This window comes from Aplysia californica, unplaced genomic scaffold, assembly GCF_000002075.1.
Source record: "Aplysia californica isolate F4 #8 unplaced genomic scaffold, AplCal3.0 scaffold00082, whole genome shotgun sequence".
Classification (NCBI taxonomy): Eukaryota; Metazoa; Mollusca; class Gastropoda; order Aplysiida; family Aplysiidae; genus Aplysia; species Aplysia californica.
The window spans coordinates 1,421,154-1,444,039 of record NW_004797352.1 but is presented as its reverse complement, the minus strand read 5'-3'; the positions used below and the strand labels follow the sequence as shown (position 1 = coordinate 1,444,039).

At 37.6% G+C, this 22,886-nt stretch overlaps 1 protein-coding gene across 1 annotated transcript; it reads left to right on the top strand.

Moving 5' to 3' along the window:
* Positions 1–836: 836 nt before the first annotated feature.
* On the top strand, positions 837–22,886 carry LOC101851857 (lamin-B1). The gene is made up of 11 exons (XM_005094469.3): positions 837–1,410; positions 5,424–5,529; positions 6,984–7,133; positions 7,791–7,961; positions 9,157–9,282; positions 10,018–10,238; positions 11,867–12,095; positions 13,935–14,036; positions 14,667–14,783; positions 16,332–16,427; positions 17,619–22,886. Exons 1-11 carry the CDS (start codon positions 974–976, stop codon positions 17,649–17,651), a joined length of 1,788 nt encoding a protein of 595 aa, XP_005094526.1. The 5' UTR covers positions 837–973; the 3' UTR covers positions 17,652–22,886.

Here is a 22,886-nt window from a genome sequence, read left to right as displayed (position 1 = left end):
GGTCAAAGAGGAAAAGAGCACAGGTGTCATTTGAGTTTGTGGACGCGATCCCGTTCCCGTTTGTACCACCACGTTGTCAGAGGAATTCAGAATGTACGCGGGTCCCTCATCTTGTCACAATGATCGTGGCGAATCATGGAGGATATAATAGCTTTAAAAAAGGGAAGGGAAACAACGTGGGCGAGCCACCTTCTTGAATTATGCTTATCCTTGATTGAACTAGAAAGATGTTTGAAGCCCCCAAAATGGTATTTTCGAAGGAGGCCGATGACATCATGATTGTCCGTCGGTCGATAGCATTCGTACACGATAGCTCAGAGAAATAGAAAAAAAAAAGAAAAAAGGACAAGATGGTTCACTAAATGTATTAAAATCATATTATTTATAAATGCCAAGATACGATGCCAGAATCATAATTAGCTATCATAGTACATGTAGTATAATATGACTACGTCATGTATTGTGCAACCGAAGACGGCTGACAGTGGAAACAGTGAGATGTGCTTTTATTGCTGGAACTGGGATTTAGCAATTCTAATCTAGAGAATCCAAGATCTATTTCAGTTTAATGCTTACGCGCTGGCAACTCTCTTGCTATCGCGTGGTTGTAGCTAAAGAGTGTAACATATAGCCTAAAGAGTAAATATGGTTAGACAAATTGGCTTTTCCCTTCTGTGCCGTTAGAACATCGCTCAATCCGAACTGCGAGGCTTTCGCCCCTCACCGTTAGGCCTAGGCTACCCACCCACCACCCACGCCAATAACTGACACACATAGCCGCCCATGCGGAAGCGAATCGTGGGATACACCGGCAAGGTGCGTGGTCACATGACCGAAAACGCGCGAGCACGCGTTGTACCGCGTTACCGCTGAGTTACCGGCCATTGGAGAGTTGTGTTCTGTTTGGGTTCGTGTGTATACGGATTGGAAGTTACACGCTGAAAGAAGTTGATTACCTGACCATTACATCATTATGAAGCAGACACGGAAGACTGTCACCACAACTTACTCTTCCTCATCAGGAGGTGGAGGTGGAGCTGGAGGAGAAGAAGCAGGCACGAGCTTCAGCAGCTCGTCGTCGCAAAGCCGACGTTCAGGAGGATTAGGCCGCCCGCCATCACCGGCCCGACTATCAAGAATTCAAGAGCAAGAGGAACTTCAAGGTTTGAACGATCGTCTTGCTGCGTATATCGACAAAGTAAGAAGCCTTGAAGCTGAGAATAGTCGTCTTGCTCTACAAGTTCGCTCAACAGAAGAAGTCGTGAAGAGAGAAGTCACCAGTGTGAAAACACTCTACGAATCGGAACTTGCTGAGCTACGCAGATTGTTGGACGAAACATCAAAAGAAAAGGCCCGATTGCAGATCGAAGCAAACAAATACAAGACGGATTATGAAGATCTTCTCGCAAAGTGAGTAGACTGTAGTTTTTGAATTATAATTCCTATTCATCGTAATCATGTGCCTGGTTTCCAATGTTTTTTGAATGCCTTGATCATTGAGATCTTGTAGGCGACAGAAAATCATTTCCTGTTTGTGTTCAGGAGGATACCGGTAGCGCCGGTCGCCGTGTCTTTCTAACCCCTCAATCTATTTTTAGGCTCATAGTACTCTGCATTGTCTAGCCTAGGGAAGCAAGAAAGGCAGAATTCGTGACTCCATTCATTGATCCTGATGCAGAGAACTTTGTTTTGATTGTGATCGTAGAGAGTTCTGACATCTGAAGTTAAGTCTTGATGTTTGATTTCATTCTCCTCAGCAGAGACCCATGATAAGTTAACTTAATCAAGGTGAGATTTTCACCTTCCGAGACAGGAGACTTCATATATGACGTACAGGACATAATAAATTCTAGAGGGATTAATGTTAATATAATATTTAGGCAAAGATCTAATTATCATTGATAAAATCTAGGCCTCGTCCTCGACCTGGACGATAATGTTGCCAGTCAGTCTAAGAATTTGAATGATTAGATCTTGCTAATGAGTGTTGACCAGTAGGGCCTATGTGGGACAATAGGCCCACCCTTAAAAATTCTGTCCAGCGCACTTAGATCTAGTTGTGTGGGGCAATGATACAGGTCCTAATAAATTTTAAAGATATTTATAAATCATTGAATGATAAGTTTCTACAATCTCTCCTGCTCACAAATCTGAGATACACCGGGCATTCATCATATTTTTGGTTGCAGAACAAGGTAAATTTTTACTTTCACTCCCGCACACAGATGCACTGTTTCAGGGGTCAAACTGCTGTACTGTTTGCTGCAGATCACACATAAAGCCACTAAAACTGTCGCAAATCAATTATTTTCAAGATAATTTCAAATCTAACTGTAAAATATCAAATTATGGGTGTAAAAACAGGGGGGCATGCCCCCCTGTAACCCCCCGATTGGTCCAAAGCATGTCTATCTCGGTTAAAAACAATCAAATATTTCAAAAATCATTAATTTGCGACGGAAATGAAGTTGATATTCGTGTTCAGCGCATCAATATTTAGTAGAAAATAGACAACTGGTAGCTGAGTGTGAGACGGGAGGGAAAGTAAAAAAATACCCAGAACAATATAGATCTAGATTCTAGATCTAGTTCTAGATCTAGATCTAGATCTAGGTAGGCCTTATTTAGGGGTGTTTATTTTTCTCGAAAACGCTAGGAAACACTCGAAAACACTAGGAATCACTCGAAATCACCTTTGTACCTTTGGATGAAATCATCATTTTAGTATCAGAAGGCAGCCTAGAATCGAAGATTAGGCTATGCTAGAAGGGAGTGTATAGCCTAGTCCTAGTGTATACAGACCCGGTAACCGGGAACAAAGTCACAAAGTATACAAACCCGGTAGGGGAACTCTTTTGTGATTTCGGAAAGTTTCAGCGCCCTCTTGGCTCAGGGTAGACCTAGAGTAGATCTAGGTCTAGATCTAGACAGACAGACATAAATCATTGATCTAGTTTCGAGGCTAGCGTAGATCTAGATCTAAATGAAGATTGCGGATGTCTTTTTTTCATGAATGATTGTTTTTCCTCCGTTTTGGAGTTGGAGGAATCACAATTTGAAGAAAAGAACAATGTCATAATTTCAATCGGGACAATCATAATTTCAATCAGGACAATCTCTCTCTCTCCTCTGTGTATCGCTCACCTTCTCTTTTTCTTTGTTTGTCTCTGTCTTTCTTTCTCCCCACCTATTTCCCACTCTAACTTTCTCTCGTTCTGGGTGGCAAAGACAATTTCGTTACGGCCATGAGACGAAAATCAAGGCTTTGGTAAGCGTCCGGGGGTAAGGTATCAAGGGATTTCGAGTGATTCCTAGTGTTTTCGAGTGTTTCCTTGTGTTTTCGAGAAAAATAAACACCGTTATTTAGAGGTTAAATGGCCACAAGAACTATCACAAATCAAGCTTTCAGGAAAACTCTATTTTAATTTTAATTGCAGACAGATGTTTAACTTCAAAACAACACATAGAAGGCGAAGGCATTTCAATTTAATACATGATAAATTTTATTTTTTTCTTAGTTCCAGGCTGGGAACCGTGTTTTTGTTTATATAATATATATATAATATTTATGTTTTGTTCAGAGTGAAAAAGCCTTCTTGAAGTCCACTGACACTGTTTCTACTATTGTTCGTGACATACTGACATGTTTTTTCTTCTGCAAAGTGAGCTATGAGCTGTAGATATTTTACAAGGATACAGCAACACAAGTAAAGGCAGTGTTGCTTCTTGAATTTTTTTTTCTGGACGTAGCAGTTATGTTCACAGCCTAAGACAAAGGATAGTATGTTTTCATTCTTACAGTGATATTTAAGGAAACATAAACAATTCAAACAAAAGCATTCCTCCATTTACAATATTGGTGCCATTCAAGTAATTTCATAATTCATTTAAATGTAATGACAAGAAAAAATAAGTTAATATGACCACCCAATGAAAATTTCTGGAAGTATTCAATAATTCATGAATTAATTAAACTCTGCTAATAACTAAAAACAATTTGAAACAACTAGTAAATCTAGTGTGTTGAAGACAGACACGCCGTATCAGTAGAAATGTGATACTTGAAGCAAGCATTTTTTCTTTGGTTCAATTTAAATCTTGGAATGTTAAAATACCACACTTTCTCTTCAAAAAATGAGTTTCCTTTATAAACTTTGAACTCTGAGATGGAGGCGAATGTTTTGATTCAAAGTAAGCAAAGTATACAGTCTGCTTGGGTTAAAGTGATGTAGGAATGAGTTTGCTCCAGTTTTCATAGTTATAATTATAATTTTCAAAGTAATCCTCTTTGTTTGAATGACTAGTATCATCCTCATGTTTGTATGGGAAGTCGGGTAGTGTTCACTTTTACCCCCAATGGGCCCCATGATATTGGCTTTCATATTGAGAAGCAGTTTGCTTGTCTTTCCCTTCTAAAAGCTCTCAACTGAATCCCAATGTAAACTGGTACTTTCACTATTGACCTGTGGTCATAGGGTCTAGGGGGAATGATAACAGAGCAGGTTATTGTCCTTGTTGAGTGGAGAGGAGAGGGCCATCTATGGTTCACAGGGTAATTTATTGCTCTTGTGATAAGGAAAGGTCAGTTTATAGCCAATTGGAGGAGGTATTCACACAGGTGTTAAGTATGTACTGTTTACTTATCCTGCTTGCCCAATATCCCCTGTGCTTGGATCTGTTCATTCAATGTGCTTGGAGTTGGATACAAATATAAACAATGGGGATTTGTGTCCTTACTACCATAGTCCATAGGTATGTGTAAATAATCAGATCCCTAGAAGGGGAAAAGTACTCACACTCACTCCCCTTGCTCCCCTATTGTCTTATTGTTGACATTAGGTCGTGTTTGACCCCAGAAGGATTTTTTTTCAAGATAGATCTAGATTTAGATTGAGGTTATGTTATTTTTATATTGGTAATGCTTTCTGTGACTGATTGTTTTCTTTTTCTTTTTTTCGCACTCTCTCCTTACATTTCTTGGGATAAATTGCAAGGTGGCATGCCTCCTGTATTTCACCATAATAATAATATGATAATTTGATGTTCTGCAAATAGTTGGGGGGGGGGGGTTTAATAGTTGATTTGTGACAGTCTTTAGTGGCCATATAATATGTTTGTTCTGCAGCAAAAAGATGGTAGTTAAGTGTAGCCCTCAAAAGCAGTTCATCTTGGTGCATGTGTGAAAGTAAAATTTCACTGAATTTTTCGCATTAATGAAATGTTGCCACATCTCTTGTATTTGTAATCTTTTTTAGCCTGAGTGTGTTAAGATGCAATACTGTTTTGCATTAAGATTTTAACAATGAAACAAATATTTTATTTTGGAAAAGTTTGATCCTGCTTCTAAGAGTACTTTGATGAATTGTGTTAAATTGCTTTTCCTGAGTTTCTGAAAATAACTACAATATATTGGTTTCTTCCAGATACAACAAGAGAGATCGTGATGCCAATGCTTTGGAGCGCCGTGTTCAAGTGCTAGAAAGGCAGTTGGCTGAGTTCAGTGCCCGTGACTTTGAGAAAGAGAATCAGGTATATTTCTTATTATGTTTTAATGGCTTGCCATTTAAAATTACTTAATAATAGCTAGCTAGTAGATTGTAATTGGGAATTATTGAAGCTTGTAAAGTTGCAATTAGTGCAATAGTTGTACATTTTTGTGGCTATTGAATTGTTAGTTAAATTATTTTTAAAAAGTAATGTCTTAGAAGGAAAATAGTGGAGAAAGGAGTGGGGGGGTTTTCTGATCCATTGTTGTTCACTCGAAAAATAACACTTGATGCATTTCATGCTGTTGGTGCAAACTTCATATCAAATGGGGCCCGGCTTTTAATTAATTAAAATATTGCATGAGGCTTCCCCGTCATATGCTTAAATGGATTGTGGTGCGGTAACACCTGTAAAGTGTCGGATCAATAATGGAGACTGCGTTAATTAATGATTCGATGTACTTACCACCAATCCCTAATGGCAGTTGAAATTTTTTTGGGGAGGGTGTTGCTATTATCTCGGGTTTTGGTCTCTCCCTGGAGTAAGGAAATTCTGAAGGAAAAGTTTAAAATATAGTTTATTGGTAGTACTAGATGCGCAATGTTGTTTTATTTTGCTTTTTGCATCAGTGTGGGATACAAGGCACTTCTCTTTCATGAAACAAAACGTAAAGACTATTTCCATGTTATAATTGTCTAAACATTTGTAATTTTAAGTAAAAGTTCTTTTAGATAAATAAAATTACCAGAAAACTTGTGATGGGAGGTCAATTTAATTGCCCACTAATCTATGCGTTGCGTCACGATTTCATAATGTTATACATTTTTTTGTCATGCAGGATTTTCCTACAAATTCTTTTTTAATGAAGCAAATAATCCTTTTGAATTTTATTTCATGCTTTGGAAGTTATTTATGTGTTTGTTTCAAGGCAAAAGGGTCAGCAGCAATGCATTGGCATTACTTATTTCATAATAAAATAATTAAACTGAATGGATGCTTTTGTGTCCGTGTTCCACTTGTGACAGTATGTTTTAGTGTTGTGATGTTGTGTTTTGAAATGATTTATGACTGTTCTGTTGTTTGGAGGGCGCCTCTGTTTGATTCTTTACTTTCCCTCTGCTGTTTCTGTCTCTCTGTCTTACTTTTCCCCAGCAATCAATTTGTCGATGTGCCTTTCTTTACTCAGTTATGGAGCCTTTTTTTTCCCCTTTTTGTGTACGTGTGTAGTTGAAGGATGTCGCTGATAAAGGCCCTTCTTCTTCTTTATCTTTGCTCTTTTGTTTCTTTTTTTCTTGCCTTTCCCCCAGCGCTAAATGACTGTTATTGTTTTATGTTCTTCTTTACTCAAGTAAAACAAATAAAAGCTGTCTTTTTGTGTATGTGTACATTCTCTTTCTGTATTTTCAGGATTTTATGCTTTGTTCTTGTGATTTTTATTCCAGTTCTCTATGTTCCTCTAACCATGTCTATATTTTACCCTTCATGTCATTCTGCAGAACCTGAAGAATGAGCTGAACAGACTGGAGCAGCAGCTGGCAGCAGCCAAGAAACAGCTGGAGGAAGAAACACTGCTGCGTGTGGACCTTCAGAATCGGGTGAAGACACTCAAGGAGGACTTGCACTTCAAGAGCCAAGTTTATGAACAGGTATGAGTTAATAGTCTTGTTGTTATTATGCTTTTAGATGGGCCATCTGTAGGTTGTGTGCCTGATTCTTTAAAGTCAAGCCAGATTTATGGTCTTTAGGTTGGTTGTGTGGTGTCAGTGGCCTAGCGTTAAGGCTGCTGAATTTATAGTTGCTAGATTACAGGCTGATTCTTTCTTGTCTTCGAAGGGTACTTTTAAAAAAAGAATTTCGCCTGCTGTATCTACTCACCTCTATTAAGTCAAAAGACGTAAAATTCATTTCTCTGGCTCTTCTTTTAGACTCTGCACAGGACACAACTTTTTGTTCTCATTAGAGTAGACTGGTTTCTTTATTCCACAATTATACCAACATTCATTTGCCACTTTGTTTTTGCTAGATGAGAAACATGAGAGGGAACAAAAGGAACAATTATGAAAAGTGAGGTCTATTAGTTAGTATAAGTCCAGGTTTGTTCTCTGTTCAAAATTGAAACGGCTGGGAATGAAATCTTCCATTTTTCTTCCGTCTTCATTCTTAAAACAGTAAAAAAAAAAAAACCAAAGAATTTTTTCTTATGTACTCGGTTAATGCTTCTGTTGGGATTAGAATGTTTTCGTATCAGACTTGCATATATTTCTGTTCTTCTTTTTCATTGTATTTGTTCTTCGTTGTTTCAGGAACTGGAAGAATCTCGCGTCCGCACCACAACCCAGCTGGAAGAAGTTGATGGCAGAATTGAACAGGAGTATGAGGCACGACTACAGGATGCCCTCAGGGAAATCCGTGCCCAACACGATTATGACTTGCAGTCTGTCAAAGTGGAACTGGAGACTCTTTATGAGAGCAAGGTAAAAGATTCTCTTTGATCTTGTTCTGGATATATCCCTCATAGGTCTGTGATAGAGTGTATTGGTTTCAGGATGTAGCAGACCTTACTGTCTTCCAGTAATTACCAGAAGTCTTTCTGTGACCAAGTTTTTCCACCCTGGTCAGTATTTTAAAATTTAACATTTTTGCTGATCCATGGTTTAAAAAATAAATTCTTCATCGAAAAACTCAATTTCGGAATTTAAGGAGTGTCATTTGAAATTAGTCATTTAGACCTGACAGCTGAAGCTGAGGACATTCTTTTCTTTTTGGAGAAACTATGATTTTTAAATATTTTTTATGGTGATGCGGTTTCAGTTAGCCCTTGTTTTGGTTGTAGGCTTTGGTGAGTCTGGCACACCATTAAAAAAATTTTGCTTCTAGATTCTTGCACAAATTTTGTCTCACACAGTTGAACCTTATAGAGGCTGGTGCCTCTGGTTGCACTGGACTTCAAACATTGCATGTTGTTGCTTTGGACTTACATTCTATGTTTCTTTGTTGTTTATGCCTACAAAGTAAGATGGTCGATCTAGGTACCTCGGAGGTCTTACTACGGTGACCCTTACTTTACCATCAATCATTTTTAAGCACTTAAGTATAAAAGTACAAGCATCTGCCAGAAAGAAGGCACAGAGTTACTGACAAATTCATGTGCCCATGGCTATAGAATTCATGTGTGCATAGCATGGGAGGAAAGACCAGAATAGAGGACTACTATCAGACTGTTCAGAAGATCGACAAGCCAGAAATGGCGTTTTATTGATACAATCGAACGTTTCAGATTAGAAGGAGGTACTTTCTGAATCAATGGACATACTGAGAATGATGTCAGACGCAGAAAAAGGGAGAAGCTGTTGTTGAACTTAATGACTGCCAGTTGTGTTCAAGTAACCTTTTCTCTCTGAATGAATTTGTTTGTATTTTATCTTGTTTGGCACACATGGAAAAATCTTTATAAAGTGATATTTGTTCCTTATTTTTCTGAATTATTCGTTTCGGGGATGGAAGTAAGTTTTAGCTAGTGGAATGCTCAAAATTTCAGGCCAGACAGCAACAAGCTGTGTTTTCAGAATCCACTTATTTGATGGATATATTATGGAAAGGGTTTAAAGTCTGTGTTTACAGTTCTATAAATATTTCAGTCTCAATGTTTACACATCTGCCTTTTTTTAGGTTGAAGATCTGAGGAACCAGCTTGAACGCAACAGTCAGTCGTCCAGTGCTGCCTGGGAGGAACTGATGCTGGCCCGCAGGAGTGTGGATGATCTCTCTGCTGAAATTGGAAGACTGAAATCTGAGGTAGGCACATCCTTTCAGTTTTATTTTAACTTTTAATATGTAAAGACATTTACCAAATTGTACAGGTTCCTTTTTGGAATTGATATCCTGCTTGGAATAGTCTCCAGAAGAGTCATGGTGACTTGCTTCTTTCAGGAGAGGCTTCCTCGTGTTAATTAAGAAGTACATTATTTTCCTTCGATTCTTTGTTTATTGAGGCATTGTCACTGGTTCAAGTATGATCCATCTTGCACTTGTTATAGAAAACATTTAGAGGTTACAAAACAAGTAACCACATTTTTATCATACCAACAACTGGAAATTTGAAAAGAAAAATCCAAAGCAATCCTTCTTTGAAATGATCAAAATTGTGTCAACTGTGGTGAAATGTATTCACAATAAAGCATTAGAGTGAAGTGAAGAGCTTCCTTTTCTTGATAAAGTGAACTAAAGTGAAAGGTGATTAACAATAGATGGAATTTGGAGAAAGACCTTGAAGGAACTTGTCACTGGTCATTCACCACTAGTCACCTGTAAAATAGCTGCACCCAACTGAACGGTCAGTCACCTGGGATGATGTCTAAAAGGCAATAGTAAGTAAACTGTGGAGCTAGGAATATGTTACACCCCCCTCCCCTCTTTGAGAATTTGGACTCCACTGAACAGGATGGTCTTCTCCTTGCTTCTCTCTTTTGGATTTTGATGCATGGCACCTATGAAAATGTAATAATGGAATTTTACAATGTGTTATTGCAGAATGCAGGCCTTGATCTGCGTGTGAAGGATATAGACAAGCAGCTGGAGAGAGAACGTGATGAATTCCGCCTGAGGATGAAGCAGCGAGATGAAGAGATCAGCCGCCTCCGTGCTCAAGTGGAGGAACTGGAGAGAGAGTATGCTGCCCTGCTGGAGATCAAGATCAAACTAGACAGGGAAATTGAGGCTTACAGGAAGCTGTTGGAGTCAGAGGAGACCAGGTAAGGCAATTCATGTCAACTGTGCATACATATAAATACAATACTGAAGGTGTTACATGCTCTTATTATAATGTAAATGGTTTCCTGAAAATAGTTCAACAGGCTTTCTGATTATTAACTCTTATCTTGCGTCTGTGCCCAGATGCGTATCTTATCAGCAACCGAATACGTCGGACCTGCCGGGCAGGCCGCCGGGGTCACTCAGTGTGTACTGTTGGTGTACAGCGTGCGCGCCGGGAAACGTGTGTTTTCGCCATGAATACCGCGGGAGTGTGTTAACCGATGATGAAAATAATGCTCTATCCTTCATAGCTTTCTATTTATAAAGTGTTACAAACACTTGAATAACCCCCTCTCGCAAGCTGATAAGACATTACGAGTAGTTACGCCCATTCGAATAACCTTTCTGGACGCTTTTGTTGTTATGAATGACCTGAGGTTCGAAAGGGGATAATTTAGGTCAATTTCCGAATGTTTTACACTCAAATTGTTCTTTGTACATGCACAATGGTATTCAAAACTATCAAACAAGCTTATTTTTTATCATGTAGTATCATTTCATACAAAATCAAGCTCATTTGAAATATTTTGTATGGAAAAATGGAAGTCTTGTTTCTGACTATCCTTTCGAGCTCCTCATGTCTAAGTGGGTCAATTTCTTCTATAATTTCATTGGACGAACATCTAGAGCTATCAACTTGGCATGTTTTGAATGAGACGTATGCCTCGATTACGAACCAACGCATGCGGTTCTAGAAGAAGGCCACAAACGCACACAAACTCAAGCAGACTGACGCACACACACTTGACCTGCGTGAATGGGGATCCGACTCGGGACCCGAATGATACGTAAGAGGATGCGCGTGCACTGAGCCAGGTGCTACACTGATTCGGGACCAGAACGTAGGCGAGGTGCCGAAATAGGCTTATCGGGCTACAAAAACCCGGCTCCCGCAGGATGAGGGTTAAGTGATAAGAACAGACACAAACGTTAGCCATAAGTAGTTTCTATGCTCTTCATAGTGCATTTTAACTCCTGATTTATATTTGCAACATACAGAATATGCTTTAAAATGATTTCAGAACATTGGCCCATAGAATGACACCATTGATATGAATGTTCATTTCAGTTTTAATGTGCAGTGAGACCTCCATTTCTGCTGAGCTTTTGGTTAAAGAGATAACATAAGGGCAAACTCCAAAACCTTGATATTCCCTGACTTTTCTTTCTGCTTGTTGACAGAACCTGAAGAATGAGCTGGCCTAGACTTTAAATCCTGTTTTCTGTTTTGCTTTGTTATTTATAGTACCTTCATTTTCATCAACTGCTGATAAACTTTCTGGGATCACTCTGGTTTTATGACCTAATCTGGATTAAGTGCTGCTATCTATAGCAAAAAGTTTTTGTTTTTCTTAAGAAAATTTTACTTGTGAACATTTTATATCACAGAGGGGGAAATTGAGTTTTTCCATACGCATTGTCAAGTGATCCATGCTTTTTGACAAAGATTCATAAGTTGCAGCACCTTCTTTTCTCAAGGTTCATATTTTGTCTTTGATTTCATGCTTATTCAAGTCTTTATTTTCCTATCATTTTCCCAATCTTACTTCAAAATGTTTTCCCACAGATTGAACATTTCAGCTTCTATGACAGAGCAGCGTTCAATGACCACAGCTTCATCATCAAGTGGTGGCAGAAAGCGCAAGAGGATGGACATTGGCCAGGCGGTTGAAGAGTACACACAGCGCACTGCTTCCAGTGGTTTCTCCAGGTCTGCTACTTCCTCCTGTGGAGTGGATATCAGTGATGTCGACACGGATGGCAAATTTGTCAAGCTGACCAATACCACCGACAAGGTAATGCCTTCCCTTTTTTAAATAGTTAGAATGCATCAGGGTTTGAGGAATTGCTTTGGGAAAAGTATTTGGTTTCGTAATTAATCATGGTTGCTTTTGTAATCTTCCAGTTGTTTACTGTTGTCAAATTTTTTGGTGCTAAACAGAAAGCAAGGAATTAAGGATATGAAAATATTACTGTGGTATTATTGAGCATGTGCACATTTAACAAAAGAATGCATGCAAACTTCAGTAATGTTTGTTTTCGACCTGTGACTGATTTTAAAAAAAGCTTTTTGACAGGCATTTGAATTCATTCACATTTCTTCTTAAGTTGGATGTGTAAAAAAATTATAGTTAAGTGTTTATTCTCGGGGAACGTACAGTGACTGGTCTCTGCGGAATCTACTGCCATTGACATGGCACTGTATCCTTTCTGATTCTCTGTCTTGCATCACCTCACTCACAAACTACACACTCCTACACCCAAAAATAGTTACGCTACAACAGAAAATACACACTTTAACTCAAACAGAGAAAAATATGGAGTTCGCATGGATACCTAGCCATGTGGGCATTCGAGGAAACGAGCAGATAGATGACCTGGCGAAGAAATCCTTATCCCTTCTGTTTGGATCAACGACTAACACCCTCCCACAGACTAACTTTAAAAATAAAGTCAAAAAGTACACCTCCAGTCTGTGGGGGAGCAATTGGAAAAAACAAACTAATAACAAACTACACAACATTAAACCTGAACCGGGACCGCGAAATCCTTCGGGCCTCTCCAGAAAAGACAAAGTTATTTATTAATTACGCATGGGACACACGGCCCTAACACACAAATACCTCCATCAGGGAAAAGAGAAGCTGTTCAGTGCCGGATGCGACACCAATTTTACTGTTAGATACCTTTTAACCTAATGTCTAGACTTCGGAGAGACCCGAAGGAAATACTATAAAAAGCAAAAAATTGCAAGACATTTCTTCCGTCGTTGATCCCAACAGAATTTTGGACTTTATGAAAGCCATTGGCCTTTATAGAAAGTTATGAAATTTTCTAAAGTGTCATTTAGCAAGTTGTTTTAAATTTAAATTTAAATTTAAATCTAAAATCTATTTACACTCGATTTTTTGCGTTTTATTAACAATTTTAAATAGAAATATTGACCAGTATCAGGCCTAGAAATAAACTATTGAAAAAAAAAAACCCAACTTGTTTCGCGCGCTCATATGACCTTATGCAGTTGCGAGCGCCGTAAAACCCCATGCTAAACTACTTACTCCAGTGACTGGTAAAAAGTTTCTTGTACCTGCTGCTCAGTTTCTTGAAATTGTTACCTCCCAAGTTCTTAATTTATAACCTTGTTTATGACCTGAAATGTGTCATTTTAATGGGCATGAATTCATCTGCTGGTTATTATCATATTGTTCTAAAAGATGAAGACGTCATTGTTGCTATTTATAAACTTTACACTCCAGTAATACCCAAGACTTTCATCACTAAAACCATTGATTGACAAATGTTGTTAATTTTAGCTGCCTATGGGCTTCGGTCCTTTAGCACAGTTTGGAGAAGGTAGACTTTCAATAAGTTGTTAAGGAGTTTTGCAGGTTAAAGCTTTGGAAGACCAGGTGCTTTGGATATTAGTTGCCTATGGTGGTCGCTAAGTAGGTGTGTTTGAAAGGATAAACTGTTGATTCTCATTGCTATATATATATCAAATATTCTTTGAATTTGCATACAAATGTAACTTTTTAGAAACCCAGGGGTTGCTTCTACTAAAAGTATTGTATAATCAAGTACAGACTCATGACCTCATAGACATTGAGCTTCATGATAACACTTCTTTTCCACAGGATGTACATCTGTTTCACTGGCAAATCAGGCATGTGTCAGGGGACAACGAGACCCGCCACAAGTTTCAAAAGAATGTCCTGAAAGCAGGCCAGACCATCACAGTATGTAGCTTTGTCTCCCTTTCATATAACAACATCTTTGCAAGCTGCTTGTCTTGTTTGTTCAAGTTACTTGCTTACACTCGCTTACCCATTTTCAGAAAGCCGTGCTGGTTCAGAAGTTTCTGTACTCTGGGAGGGTGGTATCCATCTGCCCCAGCCTTAGTATTATAAAGTATAAAGACAAGGCATAATAGAAAGGGACCGACCTTTATTGCAGAAAGGTGCGAGAAGCAATGTCCGACTATTGGAAAAGCTAAGAAAATGAAGACGGGGATTTTGTAGTGTGATGATGTATTTTCACTACTCACAGATTTAGAGTTGCCAACAACTTTGACGAAGAGAGGAAGAAAAGCAAGATGAATGTCTTCAACAACTTTGTAGATGTATGGCTTAATTTCTCGTGTCACGTTTCAGGTTTCAAGTTATTTTCTATTTTTGGTTTATTTCTCAAAGTCCTGACATTTATTTTATAGACTTGGTGATTTTGTAAGAATATGGTTGTAGTTTATGTGCTGCATATTGCCTTTTTAAGTACAACGAACAGCCGCTTTATTGTTGCTCAACTTTAATCTCAGCTCCTCTTTGTATTATTTTTACTTTATCATACTGTTTTTTTATTCTGTCTGTCAGGTGTGGAGTGCTGACTCAGACCAGACCCACAACCCACCCAGTGACTTGGTGATGAAGGGCAAGCGTTGGTTTGTCAGTGGTGACATGACAACAACTTTGTTGGATCAAGATGAGACAGTTAGTTTTTAACTTTTTACTGGGCTGCTAGGTTGTTACTTGCAATAAAACTTGAAGCGCTCAAATATTTTAATGACCCACATTTTTTTCCTTGATATATGTGTTACGATGTGGTGGAATCAGCCGCTTGTCAATTTTTGGACATATTGGGTCCTGAGTATCGACATAAAGCCTGTTCATTTGCCTTCCTTTTGGTGAACAAAATATTCTTCTATGTTGAAGAAAAGTTGAAATGTTTACGATTGAAGGAGATAAGGGGTGCCTAGTTTCAAAGGTGAAATTAGGGAGAAAATAGCCGCCAAAGTTATGTAACTTCCAATAGCTTCAGAGTCCTTGAGAACTGAAAAATCACGTATTTTTTGCCTTTAATTAACATTTTTCAGTAAAATTCACTTGGAAATGTGATTTTATATGGACATAAAAGGTATGGAGTGAAAAAACAAAAATTCTATAAAAATTACCGAACGGGCGGAAAAATGCCGGTTTCTTCCAATTTCATTATTTTGACGAACGCCTGATTTCACCACGATGCCTCACATATGACAGCTTAGATTCCACCTTTTAAATGGTATATGGAGTTCATAGATTACTACAAGTTTGATAAATCCTCCCTAGTCGTATGTGAACCATGTAAACTCCCCTTTTGTGTGTCAGTAGCTTTACTACAACATTTGGCTGGATGTACTATACTCCTGCTGCTAGTAAGCGTGTACCCTTCCTGCCATGACATGAAATCCTGAGCTTAAAACTTGAAGCAGTCAAATTTGTATAGGTAAACACGCTGGTGGCCATACTGCAATGGGAAGAGAGCTTTTTCTAGCACCTTATATAAAACAAAAAGAAATAGTGAGGCAAGGGAAGAGTATCAGTTGACAAGATGTAAAGAGTTACATTGAGGACAAGGATGCATAGGGTATTTATGATTGATTCTTTGACCCCTAAGATATCCACTGCACCAGGATGCAAGATTGTTTTTTCTTGTGTTTGAAATCACTTTACAATGAAATAATGTTTTGTAGTTCCCATGCTCAATTTATTTGTCTTCTTTGACTTATTGAGTTATGACTAACTGAAGCAAGCAAGTATTTGTGATTCACTCAACGCCAGGTTTTGCAGTAGCACTCATTACAATAACTAAGTTTGTTTAGATACTTGGATATGAGCTTTGATCCTCTCATTTTGAAAAAAAAAAGAGTTTCTTTGTACAGATGTACTCGTGTTTGTATTCTGAGGGGTTAGAAGAATAAGTTTAATAAGTTTCTCATCCCACTGTATATTATGGACTTTTTAAGTAGTAAACCCAAACCTCAAAAACTTGTGGGGGAAAAAAGGGAAATGTCAAAATTGTTTTAGTTATCATTAAATAGTTCTTTTGAAGTGATCTGTGGTATCTTGTCTTTCATGTTTAGTAGTCGTAGTGCATTAGAATTTGTTCTGCTGCAACACAAAAAGAGTGTTCTTTCTCTGTAAAAAAGTTTGAATATATTTTAATGTTTGTAATGATTATTTAAATTCTTTTATTCAAAAATGAATTTTCTTTTGTCACAGGAGGTTGCTTCTTGTTCAATGAGCAGAAATATAGGCAGTGTGGCTTCCTACAGCACCAGACGACGAGGACCCCGGGATGAGTTGGATGGGGAAGAGGTCAGTTTGTTTTTTGTTTGTTTGGCTGTTGTTTTTTTATCATGCCTTTGCGGGCATGCATTTTGTTTTTGTCGTGTAAACTAGGCTAGAAAGTATAATAAAATGAAAGGCGCCTGGTCTTTTTCATTGGCAGTATTGAGGTAAGAAAAGTTTTAACAAATATTGATTGTTCAAACATGGAGTCTTACTGAAAGTCTGTAAGTGTTTCTTTAGTGTGTTCATTTTTATTTTTTTTGTGGGTCCTAGATTTTTGTATGGTGTTGCAGCCATCCCAGGGCTTTTGTTTGTAGGTGTAAAGCCAAGTTACAGAAGCTGGAAATCATCTGAAATTTGATCTGGTTTGCGTAAAGGGAGCAATCTGTGTTTGAAGTGGAAGTTGTTGAAGACTCTTGTGTACTTAGACTGTCATACCTTATGGTAGGTGAGATCTAACACCTCGCCTTCTTGGATAAGGACGGAAAAATCTCAGAGGTTTCGTGTACAAGTTGCACACATTAAAGATCCCTTGATGGTCCTAAAATCAATAAAAGTAGGCTTCAGCTGCCACCCAGGCAAAATTCAAAATCAATTCCTACCAAAATGAAAATATGTAATGTGTCTCGTGTGCAGTTGCGAGCGCCATAAAACACTTACCAAAAAAGCAAAAATGCAAATGTTACAACGTTTTGTATGAGAGATATCAAAGCAAGCTCACCAGTGAGTTCTATGGTTCGATCCTATTGAAATAGTGTTTTGTTGCTCATTTTGTGTTTACAGATGAAGATATTTTCTCTGCTATCCTTGTGTTTGATGGTTTCCCTTTGGTTGAAGAAAAACTCTTCAAATCCTGTGTCTTCATCCTTTTTATTTTTTCGGAATGATATTCTTTAGTATCTTGAGTTGTTATTGTTGATGGAATTTCTAATTATTTTTTTTTATTATTCTTTATAGAAATTTATTATTCACATGAAATTGTGAATACTTGGATAGTGTGCTCCCTTCTTGGTTCTTTCATAACTGATAAATGTGTCTTTGTGACAAAGTATCTTTTCAGGTCGCATTCGTTTCTCTTCAAACTCTTTTACTTTTCATTGTTATTTACAGTTTTTATGTGCATATATAAGATTTAAGATTGTACAGCGGCTGACCTCATTTAATCGTACATTTTTTGTTGTGTTCAGATGGTTTATTGCTCGTCTTTTCTTTCCTCAGCTTCAAGACAAGGACAAGTGTTTTGTCATGTAAAGATTGAGGAGAGGAAACGAGGTCACTTCGTCTATATATGATTTATATGTTAGCCTCAGAATGCATTCGGTGTAATTCTTATCAAATATTTTAGCAAAATTAATTTATGGAATAATCTGGAAGAGTAAGCACTTGTGAAAACTATTGGTTTGTACTTGAGCAGGGGAAAAGCTCTGGGGGGAATGGAGCATGCGTCTGATTAAAAAAATAATGTGAAACCAGGTTTTAAGAATTTTACTAAGGGTCCCTTAAGAAAGCTAAGACAAAGTACAGTTCATGGTTTGACCCACCGGTCTCTCAAGTATAGAAGTTATAACACATTTGTTTTGAGAATGCTGATGCCTCTCACACTAGAAATGGGGAAATAAGTTAAGCACAAATACTGAACTTTTGTTCTCTGTCTTGCCGAACTAATAAGGAATTTTTAGCACTGTGTACCAATTGACATTTCTTTTATAAAGATGTAGTTCTTGTCGTCATAATTTGTGAAGCCATACTCATTTTTCAGTGGCAATGAAGAGCATCACTGGGTTTTTACTTTGTAAATCTTTTCAAACAAACATTCTTGTCATGTCTTAAGTTAGTGTAGTTCAGAAGATTTTTCATCTACTCGTACTCATTCGTATACATGTTATGACATGAAAACAAAATGAAAAAAAAAAAGCAAGTAATAAAAAGCTGATTGTTAAAACTTGATGACAGTGTGCGTTTTTTGTTGAAATTTAGTCTAGAAGATGTATTGACCTTTCAGTGGAGAATTTTATGTATATTGGACTGTATTTACCCGTGACTGGAATTTCTCATATGGTTATATTTTCCCATAGTCAAGAAACTTTGAATTAAAAGTCATAATGTTCAAGACAGTTGAAATGGCGACTGATTTTAAATTGCTGGTTAGTGAATTTTAAGTGTTTTCAGTGCTTGGAGATGGACAGTTATCTGGGGGAAAATGTGGAATGCACTTGGCAACAGCAGTAGATCAGTCTTCTGATGAAACTGCTGTAGTTTTGTGTAAATGTGATTCTCTCCATTTGTCCTTCCAGCGACCACTCAACTGTTATTTTACTGAGAAGTGCCAAGACAATTATGTTGCAGTGGTGATTTTGATTGCAAGGGTCCACATGATTCTGATAATCAAATATTGCTGTGAGAATGATTCCATCTCTGTGAATGTAAATGATATTTGCAAAATCGAATTCAATTCCTGAAAAGGTTGTGGAAATTTGTTCCTTAATGTTGTTTCTTTTGTTTCTTTGCAAGCTAGAGGCACAGGTTAAAAAAAACAATTTTTTTAAAGCCTCAAGAGCTTGTCTGCTTTTGTGTGTATTTCTGACATGACTCACCATTTCCTTTATAGTGAATTTTAATCATGAGGGAAGAAGTCTGAGGATTTGATCACATTATGGGGGGGGGGGGGGGGGGTCTGTTTTGCTAGGTGGGAGAAACATTCATAAGTTCACCCTTTCTTTCCTTTTTTGTGTTGGTCACATCATATTCATGCACGTTTTGACTCCATTGTGTAGACATCACAGTCACATTATTCTGTATTGCTACCTTAATATCTCCAACTTTCTATGCCATGTACTTACCATAGCACTAGTTAGTACGGTTGTGTTGTTATGGTTATAGTTTCATACAGATGGAAATTGATTTCTGAGAACAGAAGTGAATAATTGTAAAGGTTTCCTTTAATGGGTGGTGATGAAAGATACGTGAATGCATTTTTAGTTTGACAGATGGTAAAGGGCCTTGTGTGTTTTCTGTATTCGCCCAGAGTAAAAAGTTTCAGTACTGTGAGGTCATTTATAGATCTTTGTGCACAGACAGTTTCAAAGAGCTCTGTCAGAAATACCAGTTCCTAAGTCTTGTAGAAGATGGTGGTTGTGTCAACCATTAACTTGATCTGATCATTGTGCAATGCTTTTTCTAGAGTGTGAATTTTATTTGCATTTCTGCTTCATGAGATTATCACTTTTTGTGTCCGTGTTCCTGTAGCAAACTAAAGGTTTATGCTCTCTTATTCTTATATTTCATAGTTTCATCCTCCATTGCAACAGTGATTCCTGCCTTCTGAAAAAAATGTGAACCTTTTTTTTTTATTCATAAGATTGAAGTAATTACCTTGGTGCCTAAAATATGTTACTAGCGTGAACAGCCAAATCTTGTATAAGTACTCAAAAGTATCCACCATCCTTCATAAATCATTCTAGGTGATCATAAACTCTCTCTTCATCATACTGATCTTTCCACTTGTGCGGGAGGAATACCATCACGTTCAGTTATTGTCTGGAGCGTTTAATTGATAGAGGGCCCAGTCCACCTTTTCTGATTGTCAGCATAATTTTAATTTTGAAATTAAGTGTGGATTCCTTTTTGAGGAAGTCAATACTAGATAGTATAGTACTAGTCAATACTTGAAAACCAATACGGTAGGGATGAATTTTTGGTACAGTGTACAGCATTTGCAATACATTTTAAAAGTTCACTTTGCTTTCAAACTCTTGTCGACTGAAAAGTCAACTCTGAATTGATGGGTACAGTGAATAGGTGTGTCCGCACACCTTCTTTATGTCTACTACTATCACTCCTTTTTTGTTATGATCTGATTGCGAGCATGTGCATGAAGTACTTTGAATGAATGAAGTTATCTGCAAGAAAATAATACAAATTGAGAGATGGATATTTGTTTGTTGCAAGAGTTTCTCACTTGCATGAATGCTGTGTTTTTTAGGGGTGAGCTTTTTGATCTCTACTGCTTTGTTAGAATTTTTTATCATTTCCTGGTGTACATGATATCTTTCTGTGTGTTTGTGTGTGTGTGGACTATCCTTCTCCACATATTTACTTTGACCAAGTTTCTCTTGATGAGAAACGATGTAATTGGGCAGTGCTTTTCACGCCTGGTTGTCCCATATCAAAGAAGTGCATTTTGAGCGATGCGCTGAGGTGGTAATTGTTGGCTTCCCACTTCTTTTACTTACAAAAATGTATGTTTCTGCTGAAGTGCCTGACGTGGGGTTGGTGCCGAGCTGTACATGCCTTGTGGCAATTGCTGTACAAACAACAAATTGTTCCTTTCTGCCTAGTTTGTGAGTCCAGGACAACTACGCGGTTGATTCTTAACTTCCATCTCACTTATAGTTGAGGAGAAACACCTTGATTTTTGTCTGCCGTAGGGATTTCTTTCGTTTGGAATTTGGAAATCTATAATGACCTAGACACTGCCAATTCTTGGACGACTAGGGAGATTGTGGAGACTGGGGTGTTAGTAGAGGTAAAGGAAATAAATTGAAGCCTGTATACATAATATTAAAATATAAACATTGTAGAAGGCAGCAGTTTTTATGTATACCCGGTTATGATCACCTAATTCATGTAACTGTTTCATCTTTGTTACTGTTATTCATTGTGAATTTCCTGTGACTTTGAGTAATCATTGAGTAATCCTCCAAGCTTTTGTACAGTCAGCAGCAGACTGTTCATCCCTTCTTGAAGGTTGCTGTTTTTACATTTTTCCAAATAAGGAATGATGACTTCAGTGTAGATTTTCAGGTTTAAAATGTTCAGCACTCTGAGAGCTCATTTATGTTACCTGTGAGTTGCTTTTGTAGGTTTCTATTTAGTGCTTGTAGTAATAATAATACTCTTGTGTTCTCTTCTTGTGCTTGTAAGGTACCCAGTTCCTCCTCGTAACCTTTAACCTTTGATTAGTAGCATTGTCTGGTGTGGGGTTGAATTTGGGCTGTTTCCGCCAACTGCTTTTGTCATCAATGTTTCATGCATACATATATATATTATAGTGTTTTTGACACTAATTTCTTGTCTATAGACGTGAGGGGAAAAGCAAAATTTATTCGAAGGGCTGTCGGGTGGCTAAAGCTGTGTGCTGAAAGTTTTCTAATTAGAATTAGAGCAGCGCATCAAATCTGTTTCATGGCTGCGTCCATCACATGCACACCCATATAATACTTCTTTGGGCCATGTTTAAATTGTGTTAGACAACAGTGACCAAAGGTTTGAAGAACCTTTCCTCGGACAGATCTCCCGCGTTATGTTTTTGGTGTTTTGCCGTAGTGGAAGACTTTAGATTATTTCAGTATCTTAGCTCCTGTCTGATAGTGATTGAGACAGTGCTGTAGGAATGCAATCTTGGCGGAAACTTCCCTCACTTTTGCTTGTAGGATCTCTGTTAAAATATTTCAGTTCACTTATGTTAGCCTGAGCTTTCTCATTTTCTTTTGTTCTTGTTTGAAGTAAAGCTTTGAGCTGCTTTAAGTGGCCTGAATCAACACAAAAAAAAGTCTGTGATAATGAACATTGGTACTAAATCTCTCAATCTTTTGCTGAAGGGGTGTTGATTGTCAATAACACCAAGTCTGTCTTGTGTTGATATTGCACTTTGGAGTTCTACTGTGCCTCAAGGGTGTTTTTTAACAAGTGTGTTATCAATGTCAAGTAGAGACAAAGGGATGGAAAAAAATGTGGGTTTGTTTGACTCACGATTTTGTGAAGAAATGCACCGAGTTTGTGCACAGGTTTAAGTAAGCTGGCTTTTTCATGGTAATTGAACAGTTTCTTGTCTGTGCGACATTCTAACAATTATTAACTTTCCATTGATTGAAACTGAATCGCATTTCACAAGGGAACATCACTCAGGGTTTCTTTTTTGGGTTTTCTTTTGGACCCATTGAGTTGAAATATTTCCACTGTGGGTTTTTCAACCCCACAAAGGACTTATGGCACCTCAAGCATTTACTGTTGGTCTTTTCTTGTATCTATCCCTTCACTGATTTGTTTTTCATGCTTTATATTCATAATATAATACATCATGTACACATATATATATATTACAGTACCAAGCTTTCATAAACTTTTGTAGATTTAGTTTTTTTAAGGGCATTTTTTTTGTGTGCAAAATTCTCATTTTGGGAATATTAAGGATTTTTTTTTGTCCTCTCCCCAAGTAAAAAAAAAAAGAATTATCTGGCTTAAACTAAAATGTGTATTTTCTGTGTCCGTTTTGATTTACCATACTTGAATCATCACATTTAGGAAAATAAGAGAATGAGCCCTTGGAAATGACACATTTACTTCTCGTTTCTTGCAATAATAAGCTCTTTTCTTGCTTGCATTTTGTTCCCATTTATTATTGATCTTTCAGCTGACGCTAATTTTGTTAACTCTTTATCATTATAATAACCGTCTTTGTACTGAATAAACACAAAATGCTCTGAA

What these genes read in the sequence shown, in the direction of transcription:
- LOC101851857 (XM_005094469.3), top strand. Translation starts at nt 974, where the DNA reads ATGAAGCAGACACGGAAGACTGTCACCACAACTTACTCTTCCTCATCA. An exon ending in TATGAAGATCTTCTCGCAAA is followed by an intron (nt 1,411 to 5,423) that starts GTGAGTAGACTG and finishes GGTTTCTTCCAG; the next exon opens with ATACAACAAGAGAGATCGTG. An exon ending in AAGCAGGCCAGACCATCACA is followed by an intron (nt 14,037 to 14,666) that starts GTATGTAGCTTT and finishes TCTGTCTGTCAG; the next exon opens with GTGTGGAGTGCTGACTCAGA.